The sequence below is a fragment of the Schistocerca serialis genome, chromosome 10, assembly GCF_023864345.2.
Source record: "Schistocerca serialis cubense isolate TAMUIC-IGC-003099 chromosome 10, iqSchSeri2.2, whole genome shotgun sequence".
NCBI lineage: Eukaryota > Metazoa > Arthropoda > Insecta > Orthoptera > Acrididae > Schistocerca > Schistocerca serialis.
Genome location: NC_064647.1, coordinates 97,479,585 through 97,495,974, shown reverse-complemented (window position 1 = coordinate 97,495,974; position 16,390 = coordinate 97,479,585). Strand labels below are relative to the sequence as shown.

General features: G+C 37.4%; 1 protein-coding gene across 1 annotated transcript in view; it reads left to right on the top strand.

Annotated features, from left to right (window-relative positions):
* Positions 1–16,390, top strand: part of LOC126424933 (basic proline-rich protein-like) — a 114,994-nt gene that overhangs the window by 67,482 nt on the left and 31,122 nt on the right. The window contains exon 6 of the mRNA XM_050087780.1: positions 2,604–2,735. Coding sequence (XP_049943737.1) covers positions 2,604–2,735 — 132 coding nt within the window. The remainder of the gene's footprint in view (positions 1–2,603; positions 2,736–16,390) is intronic.

The window sequence follows — 16,390 nt, the reverse complement described above, 5'->3', positions numbered from 1 at the left end:
ATAACTCATATCTAGAAGTAGCCTGCAGTGGCTGCTTTTGCCTTTTAATATACAATTTGACTGGATCCACACTCGTGAAGACTCACATTCATGATGGGATTTACAGAAGACAATGTGTGAATGAATGAATGAATGAATGAATGAACTGCCAAGGAGGCATGTGAGAGGGTGAAATGTAGTTTCTCTCATCAGTAACGTTCATCTTTTATGTAACTGCCAGTTAGAATCCTGTTTCTCAGCCTATGGCTGTAACTGCATGCTATTGTTACATTGTCATTTGTTAACATTTTCAAGAGGCATTGAGAAAAAGCTTTTAAGTATTTTTTGGAAAGTTATTTTGAACACGAAACTGTATGATTGATCTTTTATTGTAACTTGTTTTGACACACATTGATTATCTCTGTGGTATCAGAATATACGTTTGTGCATGGATATAAAAGTAATGAGCATATGAACAAAATAATATTACAATATTTACAGAATACATATGTATATGTATTTACTTTAATGATGACAAATTAAATGTGTATCATGTAATTTTACGGTTCCGCCGCGCGGTCTGAGGCATGTTGCCACAGTTCGCGTGGCTCACCCCATTGGAGGCTCGAGTCCTCCCTTGGGCGTGTGTGTGTGTGTGTGTGTGTGTGTGTGTGTGTTTTGTCCTTAGCTTAAGCTAGTTTAAGTTAGATTAAGTAGTGTGTAAGCCCAGGGAGCAATGATCTCAGCAGTTTGGTCCCGTAGGAACTTACCACAACCATTCCGTTTTGTGGTTCCATACACATTATAGCTAAGATTTCATGTGTTCCTCTGTTAAAGACCGAAATAAACATTACATAGTAATGAAAAAGACATTAAAGTAATAAATCTGCTGAAAAGGAGAGACCACAATCTGCAGGCAAACCTCTGTATTGTTGACTGTTCTTGAATACAACCATACACATTGTTAGATGCCCACTTGGAGTGAATGGAATGAGAATATACAAATACTCATCTTGCATGCCAAGACTGCTTGACAGTACATCACAGATGTATAATAGTTAAAGTATTATGGAGATGATCAAGGTAGATTGAAACTGGTGGTAATAAAAGACCATTCATACAATTGCGCATTCAAAATGATGTCTTTACTGTGACACTTGTCCATGTAGTGTATGAAAGAAAGAAATATTACCAAAAACTGTAGATGCTTGTCACTGACACTGCTTGTATGGCAACAGTGCTCTTGATTCATGCAGCATGAAGCCAACTTATTTATTAATGGAGTTATGACTGACAATTCTCTACATTATTTATAGGTTTTTCTTGATTGAGGTGTAGAGCAAGGATGTTACAATCTGGGAAGAATCCAGAACGGGTGGATCTGGATGATTTCCTTTCTTGCTCTTACAGTCACAACTTTGCTTCATAGCATTTGTAATGAATTAAGCTTCAGTAGCGAAAAAAAGGTACAGAATGTTCAGAGGCTTTTGTGGATAATTAAATAATAAGGGAGAGGTGATTGTGCAGAGAAGATGGTAGACATTTCTTAATGTTTGTATGGTTGTTTTGTTATTGGGAATGGTAGCTACTAACTTTCCTTGCTTATTTCCTTTTAAATTTCCTAACAGTAAACTTCCTTAGGTAAATAATTACACATGACTAAAATTTCTAAAATGTGGGGCTACTTGCAAGAACTATATCAAATTTGTTTAACTCTTACTGATAAATTTTTGAGGTGCATATTTGTCAGCATACATAAGCTTATTATTCTGAAGTTTCTACCTCTCCATAAAAATTATTAACATTTGTTATGTGGAATACACTGATGGTTACATTTCTAATTCTAAGACATATATTTAAGAATATTTGTGAAGGACTGTCTTCAGTCTTCATTGTTTCATGAATGAGAGTACCATAGTTTATAAATTTAACTTGTCATGAAGAATATTTTGTTGAGGTATTATTTTTCCTGCTTTTTATATAGGATGTAATAACACTTAATTCCTCAATTAAGAAACTAAATATCCAGTATTTCATATGTTGAAAACTTTTATCTCTCAAATAAGTTGAAGATAATACATGATGCTGAATCACTTTACTTCAAGTGCTTATTTCACTATGGGTACTGCATCTGAACATGATATCTCTTTTTGGAATCAGTGTTGCTTATTTTGTAACTCTTGCTGTTTTAGGAACTAGAGTGACATGCTTTTTTTCATTGGGAGTGTTATGTAGTAAATTGATGTCCATGTAGTTTCCTCATTTTTGTTTTGTGACCTTTTATAGAACTGTTATGATAGTTTTTGCACGCAATGTCTTACAAATAATTTGTGGTGTGAATTATGCCAGAGATCATGTGTCATTATTCACATGTAATAAAAGTGATGTTTTATAATCAATTCCACATTATTGTATTCTCAGTTTTCAAAATGTTTCATATTTAAAAAAATGTTTTCCAGATTCAATAGACTCAATGTTTCAGCCGTAATGATACGATTTGGAATAACTTTGTAGACTCACTGTTTCCAGTGAATTAATTCTGTCTTTAGTAATTTTACACACAACATTGCTATGTTGGAGTTGATTGGAAGCACACAATGAAGCAGTTGTATTTTCTATTTCAGTTTGGGTCCCCATTTCAAGCGAAGCAACATTATTCATCGAGAAAGCATGTTCTGAAAGTTCAGAAGCTGACAAAAAGGACACCGGACTGTGGCGAACCAGATGCCAAGCGGCCACGCCCAGAACGGAGACAGGTCTGTGCGCCTACATACACTGCTTGACACTGGTAGGGAACAGCTGATACTTGCTCGGGAACAACTTGCAATTGCTATGGAACATGTGACCAATGATAGTAAAAGGTAAACTACATCGAAGCCTGTGCATGAATGTCTTGTATGCATTTGGCAATTCACGCGGTGTGGTATTTAATGAAGGTTGTAGTGGATCCAATTAGGGCAATATTCCATCTGTTACAACACCAAGCCTGCAAGACATCCTTTGAGAGCTTGCAATCATGGACTATCAGTTGGATGGCTCGAAGCTTGTCAGATATCACTATTGTAGCCAAAGTAATTGGTATGCCTAAAAGTGTCATCTCGTGATTAGAAAAGGCCACTGAAGGTGGAAATGCTATGTGAAAGCAAACTGGTGATCATAGATGGATCACCATACTGCAAGAGAACCGATATATGCAACCCTAGTGACACCAAGGGACAGACATCTCATTGGGTTGTATTCTGGGAAACCTGTTAAATGCACCTCATTTCAACCACAGCATTGTCAAGAGATAGTTCATTAGTGTAGGAAGCATGTTGGGTGGGTTCAGCAACAGTGGTCCAGAGTGATGTTCACCAATGACTGCCACTTTACCATGGCAAATGATTATGATCATGTCTGTTCAGGGGTGCAGTAGGTCCTGACAGTGCCCGCCCACACGGGATTAGTGAGGTGCCGGAAACACTAGAAAGTGAAGATATGGAATTTACGGAATAACCTGTTTACTGCTTGGACCTGAACACTATGGATCATGCCTGGGATGCTATTGGCAGACATGTTCCTCAGCGACCATCCCCTCCCCAAACTGTACAAGAACTGAAAATTGCCTTGAGAGAGGAGTGGGACAATACCCCCCAACGACTCCTCAACAGTTTGGTAACTAGCATGAATATCAGATGCAAAATGGGTATCACTGCTCAAGGAGGGCATATTCCTAACTGAGAGTCCCTTTATATTGAGTCGTATCTGGATCAAACAGGAACATTATGCATGACTATTATCACATTTTCTCATGTGGTGAAATCTATATAAATGTATCACTCCATCTCAATTACTTGTGCACTGTGTTTCATGTCCTTCATCAGTGCCTGTGATTATTCCTGCCCAACAAAGTCTCTGTTTCTTAGCAGTTGTCAAGCAGCGTACTAGTAGAACCGATTTGGCAGTGCACGTACTCCAATTACTAATAATAAGAGTGAATTTAGGATGAAATTAGCTGCAGTTTACAACCACAGTATTAGAAGTAACAATAATTTCCCTACAGACTACACATACTGTAGTTTTATACTCTGGCGCAAAAATTTAATAGATTTTTACCAGTGGACATCAGGCAAGAAATTGAAAATCCTTAGATTTTCAAAAATGAAGTAGAACAGTGCCTCACCAGTCATTCTTCATAAAATTTATCAAAATAATGGACTTAGAGTCACAGAGAATTTACATCCCTAACATTTATTCGCATTACATAGATTTTTCACTTCGTCAGTATACTGACAGCTGTTACTGTTCTTTGTATGTGACCTAAGAGTTTCCTTTGAAGGATTGGATAAAAACAGCTCCTGAGCAGCGTAGGTATTTTTATGTCATAATATACAAGTTTGTTGTTTCTTCAGTTTATAGGTGGGTTTGAGACAGCTCTCCACAATAGCCTTTTCATCTCCATGTAACTGCTGCAGCCTACATCCATTCGAACCTGCTTTCTTTATTTGTACCTTGGTGTCCCTCTGCAATTTTTACTCCTCCTACAGTCTCCCATTACCAAATCAGCAATTCTTTGTTGCATCATGTGTCTTGTCAACCTGTCCTGTCTTTGTCAGATTTAGCCAAAAATGTCTTTCTTACCCCCGTTTAAATCTGTACATCTTCAATACCTAATGGATCTGTCCATCTAATTTTTAGCATTTCTTTTTGTCCACATTACGCTACCATTCAAGGGTACACAATTCCAGAAAATGGTTCCAAACACGTAAAATATATATTAGCCAGCGGAAAAATGCTCCTATCAGAGCACAGAAATGTGAATATGTTCCTGTTTATTTAAAAGTCTCTGACTGAAAAGTGGGGTACTTGCTGTGTCATTCTACCTTCCACAGCACCTTTAAAAAAGTTTCCAAAACTTTTGGCATTATCGTCTTTGATAGATATTTTACTTCACCATCTCTACTGGAAATTCTAGCAAGAAAAGGCATTGCAGGTTCAGGAACAATTATGAAATCTTGAGCACCACTGGAAGTACATCTCACAGCAGATAAAATTTTAAGCAGGATGCACAGGGGATCTCTGATGAGTCTGTAAGGCAAGACAATGTACTGTGTGTGTTAAAGTGTTATGACCAGAAATCCATTTTGCTTGCATACCCAAAACTTGGACACTTTGTGAGAAAGTTTTGTCATGGCAGGCTCTCCCAAGGATCTCGATATTTCTGACCAAATGCCATCTACTCCAGGGATCGTGTTTTGACAGGTCTTTCAGTGCTCTGTCAGATTCTTCACACCATATTGTATCTCTTATTTCGTCGTCACCTTTTTACTCTTCTGTTACACTAATATTGTCCACAAGTTGTTTCCTTTCCATAAAACCTAATATACATAACTGGTATCGGGCCACATGGAAGTTGAATGTCTCCTGGAACAAATGGATCTTGATGGCTGATAGAGGACACTGTCACCGTGGCACTGCACACGTCTAGTGAGTGTGCCACCGTCCCGCAACGTGAATACACCAGCCAGTAGTGTCCCTTGCGGCTGGCATAAATACTGCCGCTTCTCGACCACTCTGTCAGTCGTGTACTTCATCTGACAGCATTCATTACTATCTCCACTATACTACTTACTGCTCGCCGGTGACTTCACTTGATATTGGTTTTCCACTCTGGTCTCGATTTGGATTGTGGCTCGTTCTTGATCTGTCAACAGCATTGTTTCAAAAGTTTGTCGCACTTTATTGTATCCTAGATTGCTATTGACTTGCTCTTGTTGTGTTGGGTCCACCATTCATGTGCCCCGTTGCTCAACTCTGGCGTGGGTTTGAGTCCTAACCCCAGACGGTCTTCCCGCCTTGTGTGGTCATTGTTTCTCACCCTTTCTATGTCGTTTGCACTGGTATCCAGCAACTTGCAGGTACAGCACCTTTGACCTTTCAGATTTTTTATATTTTCTGCTTTCATCAATTAAATTAAGTATTTCCTGAGTTATCCAAGGATTCTTACAAGGCCTTGTCTTTTACCTATTTCAACCTGTGCTGTCTCCACAGTTTCATGTCTCTTAAGTTACCCATTCATCTTTTGTTGCATTCCATTCCCCTGTTTCAGTCAGTCATTGCCTAAAGCTCCCTCCAAAATGCTCAACAATCTTTGGTTCTTTCAACTTGTTCATGTCCTGTCTCCTTAATTTCCTATGTTTCTGCAATCTTTCAGTTGATAACCAGTAAATTATAGTCAGACCACATCTGCCCTTGGATATTTTTTGCAGTTTAAAGTATGGTTTCAAAATCTGTCTTACTATTACGCAGTCGATCCAAAACATTCCAGTCTCTCCCGGTTTCTTTTCTGTACTCAACCTTCATAGATGGTTCTCAGATAAAGAGCAATGATTCTACCATGTAGCTTCCTCTTTCATTCCTTGTCCCCGTAGATCTCCTCCTATTATTGAACTCCAGTCACCCATCACAATTAAATTTTCATGTCTTTGAACTGTCTGAGTAATTTCCTTTATTTCATCTTCCAGCTTTCAAACTCTTCATCATCTGCCAAGTAGACTACGTGGGTTACTGTGGTGGGTGTTCGCTTCATTTCACCCACATCTGCAGTTTATCATTTATTATTAGACCCACTCCCACATTATCTCTATTTGATCCTGTACTACTCACCTGACTAAAAATCTTGTTCTTCTGGCCACCACACTTTGCTAATTGCCACTATATCTGACTTCCCCATTTAAATTATCTAACGTACATACTTACAGGACCCCAGTTTTGTTTTTCCTCATGACAATATCCTCATAAGTAGTCCCCTTCCAGGGATCCAAATGAATGACTATTTTACCTCCAGAATATTTTATCTGAGTGTGTGGATGCCATCACTATTAAGCCATGCTTTAGAACTGCATGCCTTCGGGGAGGAAGACGTGTAGTTTGCCCTGCTTTCAGCCATTTGCATCAAGCACATCAAGGCCATATTAGATAATTTTGCAAGGCCAGATCATTCGATTGTCCAGTCTGTTACCCCTGCAGCTACTGTGAAGGCTTATAGGAACCACGAGTTAGTCTGGCCCCTCCACAGATACCCTTCTGTTGTGGATGTATCTACAGTATGGCTTTTGTATCATTGAAGCACATAAGCCACCCCCACCTTGCCAGGGTTCACATTTTATGGGGAGCCTATAAAATAATTTAGAAGTAATTCTCATTAAAACCAGTTTTAGTAGATTAGCACTAGTCATACTTGTTTGTGGTTTAGCCAGGAAAGTTTGCTTCCACCTATTAATGTATAACTTCACTTAGTCCACATGTCAGAAGGAAGACTCATTTGATGGTGGAATTTTCAGATCAGAGTTTGTGTGAATGAATTAATGATTGAATGAAAATAATGAAGTAGCATTACATGAGAACTTAATCTCTTGAGGATCAGAGCTATTTTACCAACGTATTAATAATGAAATTCTCAGAACTGTGTTAGATCATTACAAACGACATATTAACTGTTGTACTGCCAAGATTTTTTTGTTTCACTGAGTTCGATTGTAATTTACACTGGATGTATTGGCAGTATTTTAATGATCTAACATAATAATATACATTACAACTGTTTAATGCAACAGTCATTATTGTATTTTCATAAATGTTACATTCAAGAATAAAAAAAAAATTCCCCAGTGGTATTCAGTGTGATAAACAATGAATAAATTTTAATACAGTATGTTGTAAATATAATACTGAAGAAAACATTATTGGATACAACTGAGTTACAGGGAGAAAGTCATATATTTCGAAAATAGGTGCTCTGAAAACAAGAGATATGTATCTCCATTGTGCATATTTTGAAAATAGTAACTTTGAAAACAAGGGAGATACATATTTCCAATGTGTATATGGGGTCATATTGACCCCAGTGGTACTCAGTGCAAAAATGATGTATAAATTTTAATGTGTTGTAAATATCTTTGGATACAGTGGACTCAGAGTGAGAAAATAATACATTTTGAAAATAATATTTTTGAAAACAAGGATATGTGCATTTGCAGTGTGCTTGTGGGGCCCAGTGGTACGAGGAGGATTAAAGTGGTGGACATTAGGTTCGAATAGATAGATATTGCTGGACTTAAAAAGAGTTCTTCCTTGACATACAGGGATGAGTGAGCTTGCGTATATTTCTTCCAAAATGAATTGATTGCATATTTTATCAAGATCTTTAACTTATATTTGTTTTGTTGTGTAAATGTAAGTTGTTACCTGCACAGTATGAAAGTCATTAGTAATAAAATGTAAAGGAAATGTAACATTTATAATTTAAGCTTAAGAAAAATATATCAAAAATATGTTACACTAAACACAACACTACAGATCATTAACTCTTTCCCAAAATAGTCTCTCATGCACCTCTGAAAAACAGTTTTTATGCAGTATGCAGAGAGAAAAATATGGTTCACAAGTTTGACACTTTTTTTTATTTTTCTGCAACCACTGTCCTCACAACGAACACTTTTTTTTTCCCATTGTGACTGGAAGATTGTTTTTCCTCCTCTTTGGTGCTGTACAATCGTCATTACTTCTCTTCTATTTTCATTTATCATTGTCTCTGTTATATGTGTCAAGGAAAGTATCATAATCTTTTTCTACGAATTCCTTTGCCAAAGTTATCTTGCAAGCCATGAACTGCAGAATATTCTTTTCAGGCTCATTTAGTTTAATCGTGTTCACCATATATTGCACAAAGATGTTTGCAATTACTAATCAAGAGAATGAAAAATATTTCTTACAGTCCACCCTTTTGTTTTAGCGTTGTCCCTGTAATAGCTGATCATGTTGTCGGCAAGGTTTATGCCTCCCATGTTGAAATTGTATTGAGACACAAGTAATTTCTTGTCACCTGAATCTAAATTAAATTATTTATTTTATTTTTAACTGTTTATTCTCAGGCTGTACACTTAGTTTTGTAGATGCAAGCAGAATGGACTTCAGGTCGTACCATTTTATCACACACAGTACATTGTCTTGCCATACAGACTGAAGAGCCCCCTGGGCATTTTGCTTAAAATTTTATCTGCTGTGAGGTGTGTTTCTGGTGGTGCTCAAAATTTCATAATTGTTTCTGAACATGCAATGCCCTTTCCTTCTAGGGTTTCCAGTAGACAGTAAAATAAAATACTTATCAAAGAAGATAAGTGACTGTTTCAAATTGCCTAAGTGCTGCGGACACTCGAACACCCAGATTATTGTCATCTGTAGAACAAGGAAATGTTCTTTTCCCAGGTACACCTACAAATCCATAACAAATCCTATAGGAGAAGCCAAAACAAATTTCTTTAATCCCTAATGATTGGGCTTGCCTTGAGCAAACTGCTTAACAGTGCAGACGCCTGTAAACAAAATAATCTGTTTTCCAATGGCCAAAGTGGTTTCTTGTGGTAGTTTTATACATCCTTCTTTCACTCTGTCCATTAAGGATCTAAATTTCCAAAGTTTGTTTTCCTCTTCTTCTGAGGTGCTGTGGTCATTGACTACTTTTTCATTACTTTAGATAGCAAAATATCTATTTTGTATAAACTGGTTGGCTATAGCTGCCACCTGTGCTGAGTTTTTCAAGTACGTTGTTATTCTTGAGTATTAAAGACAATACATTAGTTTGCTGACTTTTAAAAACACATACATTTCATTCACAGTCAATTGCAGTGACTTGCCAGTAATTTCAGCTTAGCTCATGTTAGTAAATTCTTTTCCTTCCATCATCAGCAATAAAATATTGTGAAAAATAGTCCCATTCTACCCACATGTCCCATACATGGAATGTATCCTTTCACTGCAGGAGAAGGGATACTGGTGCCAGCAAACGTGAAATCAATTAAAAACCTATTATAGCAAAAGCTGCCATTAATGCCCAATAAACAAATCTATTTCTGCAATTTTGTCAAAGACATGATTGGAGACCGAGACTGTTACATGAAATAAATAGTTGATGATTACAGCAACCAGCCACAAAATGATTTTAGGTTGCTTTACTGAAATCTACCGTTACTGGTTTTAAATTTTTACAACTCATCATCAGAACGTTTTTTTTCGTGCTTTCACCAAAACAAACTATACATTGGTTTCTTGCAAGCTGCTCTAGCGTGAACAGTTATTCAGTCACAAATGTGTAATCAAAATGATTGCACTGCAGATTTGTAATTGAATGCAACTGAGATGCAGTGCCCACCTGGCACATTTGTTTTTGCAGTTTTCTTTCAGTGAAATGCATTCTCAAGGATGTTTGTATTTTCACAGCCAGAAACAATGGACTGCATTGTTAACCACTTTTGTTCAGTCACAAAATGAGTTTTCAATGTGCACAACATGTTTTGATTTACAACATATGAAACCAAATACATGGTTTACAAAGTACACGAGTGTCAAAGATGCTGCAATCCAATGATACCAAGACAAGACATATTTTTTAGGAAATGAAGCATAAGTTACTTTTATGTTACATCGAAAAAGTGTTTTAAATTGAGTGCATTAAATGCAGACAGAAATGATAAATACATTCTTTTTTTGATTACAGCACTACAGTCTTATTTTTTGTAACATAGGAGATACAGATGTGGTCAAGAAGCATGTGAAATCCTTATGTTATATTTGAACATTGATGATTATAATACATTAAAATTTATTAGTATTTAGTGCCATAAATAATATTGACTATTGTAGGAACATACAATATGATTAGTTACTTGATCTGCAGGTAAGTGTTTATATTGGAGCATAGAAAGTACTTTCTGGAAGTTTTTCAGGAAATTAGTGTTGGCCAATTCAGTCTGTTCATTTAGGATATTATCAGAGAAAGTGTTTTTGTGTGTGTGTATTTCTATTTTCTCTAACATATTTCTGTTAAATGCAATATTTTCATGTTACTTCTAGTGTTTAGTTACTGTATGGTTTTCTTCTGTAATGTGAGTTGCATTTAATGATTTGTCATATTACATAAAAAGGATATATAGAGAAAACACAATTTTTCCATAGCAACAACATTACTGAAATAAAGTCTGACCCCACAAGGAAATTACAAACCAAACTTTGTAAGCTTCTAAGTAACAGTAACTTTCTTCCGAATACATATGAAATGTGTAGCTGTATAACAATGAATCCTCAGCACTAGAAGTATGTGCACAGCCAAAGATACATAAAGAAAGCTGTCCTATTCTCCCTGTAGTTAATTAAAGTAGCAGACCTGCATATTTTATAAGCCGTAAGCTGGAAGACCTCATTCCCAAATATTGTACTTTGAAAATAGCACTACCATACACAACACCCATGTGCTCATAGCCTCTGTTGAAGACATCCACATCCCACCCACAGCTAAATTCGTATCACTTGACATAGTCAATCTGTACACAAACATTCCTGTTAAAGAGACTGTTAACAATATAAGAAAAAAATCTGCTTAGGTATAAGAAAATTAGTACTGCAGAGACCTATGAATTCATAGAAATACTCACACTCATCCTGAAGCACAATTTTTGTAGCTTCAACAACAAGTTTTACTAACAACATGATGGCTTGGCAGTGGGAAGCAGCTTAGTTGGTATAATAGCTGACATTTACATCAACCACAAAGAACAGAAATATTAAACTTCCTGGCAGATTAAAATGGTGTGCCGGACCGAGACTCAAACTCGGGACCTTTGCCTTTCACGGGCAAGTGCTCTACCACTGGCCTGTGAAAGGCAAAGGTCCTGAGTTCGAGTCTCGGTCCAGCACCCAGTTTTAATCTGCCAGGAAGTTTCATATCAGCGCACACTCCGCTGCAGAGTGAAAATCTCATTCTGGAAACAGAAATATTTCTCAGCTAATCGATAAATTGCAAAGAAAGTATTATAGTGCAAAAGATAAGTTGATGATACAATCCTGTTTTTTGATAGCACAAACAGTGAAATTTATGCACTGGCAACAGACCTCAGTAAAAGGCATAAAAATATTAAGTTCACTGTTGAGCATGAACCAAATAAGAGCAAAAATTTTCTTGATCTTAAAATCTGTAGCATTAACCGTAAACATCAGTTTATCATCTACAGGAAACCCATCACCACAGATGTCAACATCGACAACTCCTTATGTCATCCCAGCCAACAAAAAATGTCATATTTCAGGGCCATGGTACACTGAATGTAAAAGGTACCTTTGAATCACACAGATAAAATCACTTTAATTGAAACAGTTGTGTATAGTAATGGCTATAATCGTATCATAATAGAAAAACTCCACAACAAAATAAAAACAAACGCCACAGCACCACAGAACAACAGTTTAGTCGGTATTCAATCCAAAAGACATCAGCTTCCTGCAGAAGTCAAACATAAATACACAGTTATCCCATACATAGGCCCAATATCATAACAAATTGCAAACTTATCTAAAAAGAAAAATACTAATATCAGCTTCTCTACTAATAGTAAACTACAACAAAAAATGACGTAAATCTTTCCAAGGCCTCCCTACAATAAATTAGAATATTGTTGTTGTTGTTGTTGTGGTCTTCAGTCCTGAGACTGGTTTGATGCAGCTCTCCATGCTACTCTATCCTGTGCAAGCTTTTTCATCTCCCAGTACCTACTGCAACCTACATCCTTCTGAATCTGCTTAGTGTATTCATCTCTTGGTCTCCCTCTACGATTTTTACCCTCCACGCTGCCCTCCAATACTAAATTGGTGATCCCTTGATGCCTCAGAACATGTCCTACCAACCGATCCCTTCTTCTGGTCAAGTTGTGCCACAAACTTCTCTTCTCCCCAATCCTATTCAATACTTCCTCATTAGTTATGTGATCTACCCATCTAATCTTCAGCATTCTTCTGTAGCACCACATTTCGAAAGCTTCTATTCTCTTCTTGTCCAAACTATTTATCGTCCATGTTTCACTTCCATACATGGCTACACTCCATACGAATACTTTCAGAAATGACTTCCTGACACTTAAATCAATACTGGATGTTAACAATTTCTCTTCTTCAGAAACGCTTTCCTTGCCATTGCCAGCCTACATTTTATATCCTCTCTACTTCGACCATCATCAGTTATTTTGCTCCCCAAATAGCAAAACTCCTTTACTACTTTAAGTGCCTCATTTCCTAATCTAATTCCCTCAGCATCACCCAACTTAATTAGACTACATTCCATTATCCTCGTTTTGCTTTTGTTGATGTTCATCTTATATCCTCCTTTCAAGACACTGTCCATTCCATTCAACTGCTCTTCCAAGTCCTTTGCTGTCTCTGACAGAATTACAATGTCATCGGCGAACCTCAAAGTTTTTATTTCTTCTCCATGAATTTTAATACCTACTCAGAATTTTTCTTTTGTTTCCTTTACTGCTTGCTCAATATACAGACTGAACAACATCGGGGAGAGGCTACAACCCTGTCTTACTCCCTTCCCAACCACTGCTTCCCTTTCATGTCCCTTGACTCTAATAACTGGCATCTGGTTTCTGTACAAATTGTAAATAGCCTTTCGCTCCCTGTATTTTACCCCTGCCACCTTTAGAATTTGAAAGAGAGTATTCCAGTCAACATTGTCAAAAGCTTTCTCTAAGTCTACAAATGCTAGAAACGTAGGTTTGCCTTTCCTTAATCTTTCTTCTAAGATAAGTCGTAAGGTCAGTATTGCCTCACATGTTCCAGTGTTTCTACGGAATCCAAACTGATCTTCCCCGAGGTTGACTTCTACTAGTTTTTCCATTTGTCTGTAAAGAATTCGTGTTAGTATTTTGCAGCTGTGACTTATTAAACTGATAGTTCGGTAATTTTCACATCTGTCAACACCTGCTTTCTTTGGGATTGGAATTATTATATTCTTCTTGAAGTGTGAGGGTATTTCGCCTATTTCATACATCTTGCTCACCAGATGGTAGAGTTTTGTCAGGACTGGCTCTCCCAAGGCCGTCAGTAGTTCCAATGGAATGTTGTCTACTCCGGGGGCCTTCTTTCGACTCAGGTCTTTCAGTGCTCTGTCAAACTTTTCACGCAGTATCATATCTCCCATTTCATCTTCATCTACATCCTCTTCCATTTCCATAATTGTCCTCAAGTACATCGCCCTTGTACAGACCCTCTATATACTCCTTCCACCTTTCTGCTTTCCCTTCTTTGCTTAGAACTGGGTTTCCATCTGAGCTCTTGATATTCATACAAGTCGTTCTCTTATCTCCAAAGGTCTCTTTAATTTTCCTGTAGGCAGTATCTATCTTACCCCTAGTGAGATAGGCCTCTACATCCTTACATTTGTCCTCTAGCCATCCCTGCTTAGCCATTTTGCACTTCCTGTCGATCTCATTTTTGAGACGTTTGTATTCCTTTTTGCCTGCTTCATTTACTGCATTTTTATATTTTCTCCTTTCATCAATTAAATTCAATATATCTTCTGTTACCCAAGGATTACTACTATCCCTCGTCTTTTTACCTACTTGATCCTCTGCTGCCTTCGCTACTTCGTCCCTCAAAGCTACCCATTCTTCTTCTACTGTATTTCTTTCCCGCATTCCTGTCAATTGTTCCCTTATGCTCTCCCTGAAACTCTGTACAACCTCTGGTTCTTTCAGTTTATCCAGGTCCCATCTCCTTAAATTCCCACCTTTTTGCAGTTTCTTCAGTTTTAATCTACAGGTCATAACCAATAGATTGTGGTCAGAGTCCACATCTGCCCCTGGAAATGTCTTACAATTTAAAACCTGGTTCCTAAATCTCTGTCTTACCATTATATAATCTATCTGATACCTTTTAGTATCTCCAGGTTTCTTCCATGTATACAACCTTCTTTCATGATTCTTAAACCAAGTGTTAGTTATGATTATGTTGTGCTCTGTGCAAAATTCTACCAGGCGGCTTCCTCTTTCATTTCTTAGCCCCAATCCATATTCACCTACTATGTTTCCTTCTCTCCCTTTTCCTACACTCGAATTCCAGTCACCCATGACTATTAAATTTTCATCTCCCTTCACAATCTGAATAATTTCTTTTATTTCATCATACATTTCTTCAATTTCTTCGTCATCTGCAGAGCTAGTTGGCATATAAACTTGTATTACTGTAGTAGGTGTGGGCTTCGTATCTATCTTGGCCACAATAATGCGTTCACTATGCTGTTTGTAGTAGCTTACCCGCATTCCTATTTTCCTATTCATTATTAAACCTACTCCTGCATTACCCCTATTTGATTTTGTGTTTATAACCCTGTAGTCACCTGACCAGAAGTCTTGTTCCTCCTGCCACCGAACTTCACTAATTCCCACTATATCTAACTTCAACCTATCCATTTCCCTTTTTAAATTTTCTAACCTACCTGCCCGATTAAGGGATCTGACATTCCACGCTCCAAATCGTAGAAGGCCAGTTTTCTTTCTCCTGATAACAACATTCTCTTGAGTAGTCCCCGTCCGGAGATCCGAATGGGGGACTATTTTACCTCCGGAATATTTTACCCAAGAGGACACCATCATCATTTAATCATACAGTAAAGCTGCATGCCCTCGGGAAAAATTACGGCTGTAGTTTCCCCTTGCTTTCAGCCGTTCGCATTACCAGCACAGCAAGGCCGTTTTGGTTATTGTTACAAGGCCAGATCAGTCAATCATCCAGACTGTTGCCCTTGCAACAACTGAAAAGGCTGCTGCCCCTCTTCAGGAACCACACGTTTGTCTGGCCTCTCAACAGATACTCCTCCGTTGTGGTTGCACCTATGGTACGGCTATCTGTATCGCTGAGGCACGCAAGCCTCCCCACCAACGGCAAGGTCCATGGTTCATGGGGGGGAGGGGAGGGGGGGGGGGGAAATCAGAATATATGAGCTCCAATATGTTTCATGCCCAAAATTCTACATTAGTCAAAGAGGCAGAATGACACTTTGATGCCTTAAGGCTTGGGAACTTCAACAAATTTACAGTTGCAGCTCACATTGCAGAAGAAAACCATTCAGTAAAAAACACTGAAAGCAACAAGAAAATATTATATTTAACAGAAATAGGATTCACTACGGATAAGTTGGAGGGAAATAGAAATAAATACACACAAAAACACTTCCCCTGATAATGTCATTAATGAGCAGAATGAATTGGCTAACACTCCTTTCCTGAAAAACTTCCAGAAAGTACTTTCTGTACTCCAATATAAATAATATTTGTACACCTATTTGTAGATCAAGTACCTGATCTTATAATATTGCATGTTCTTACAATAGTCAGTATTCTTCATGGCACTAAATACTAATAAATTTTAATGTATTATCATCATCAATGTTCAAATAGTACATACAGTTTTCATTCACTTCTTGCCCACATTTGTATCTCTATCATTATATAAAATATGATATAATTCACAAAATCCCACATATTTATTATTTCTGTTTGGATTTAATGCACTAGATTTAAAGTAAAGTACTTTTTCAACC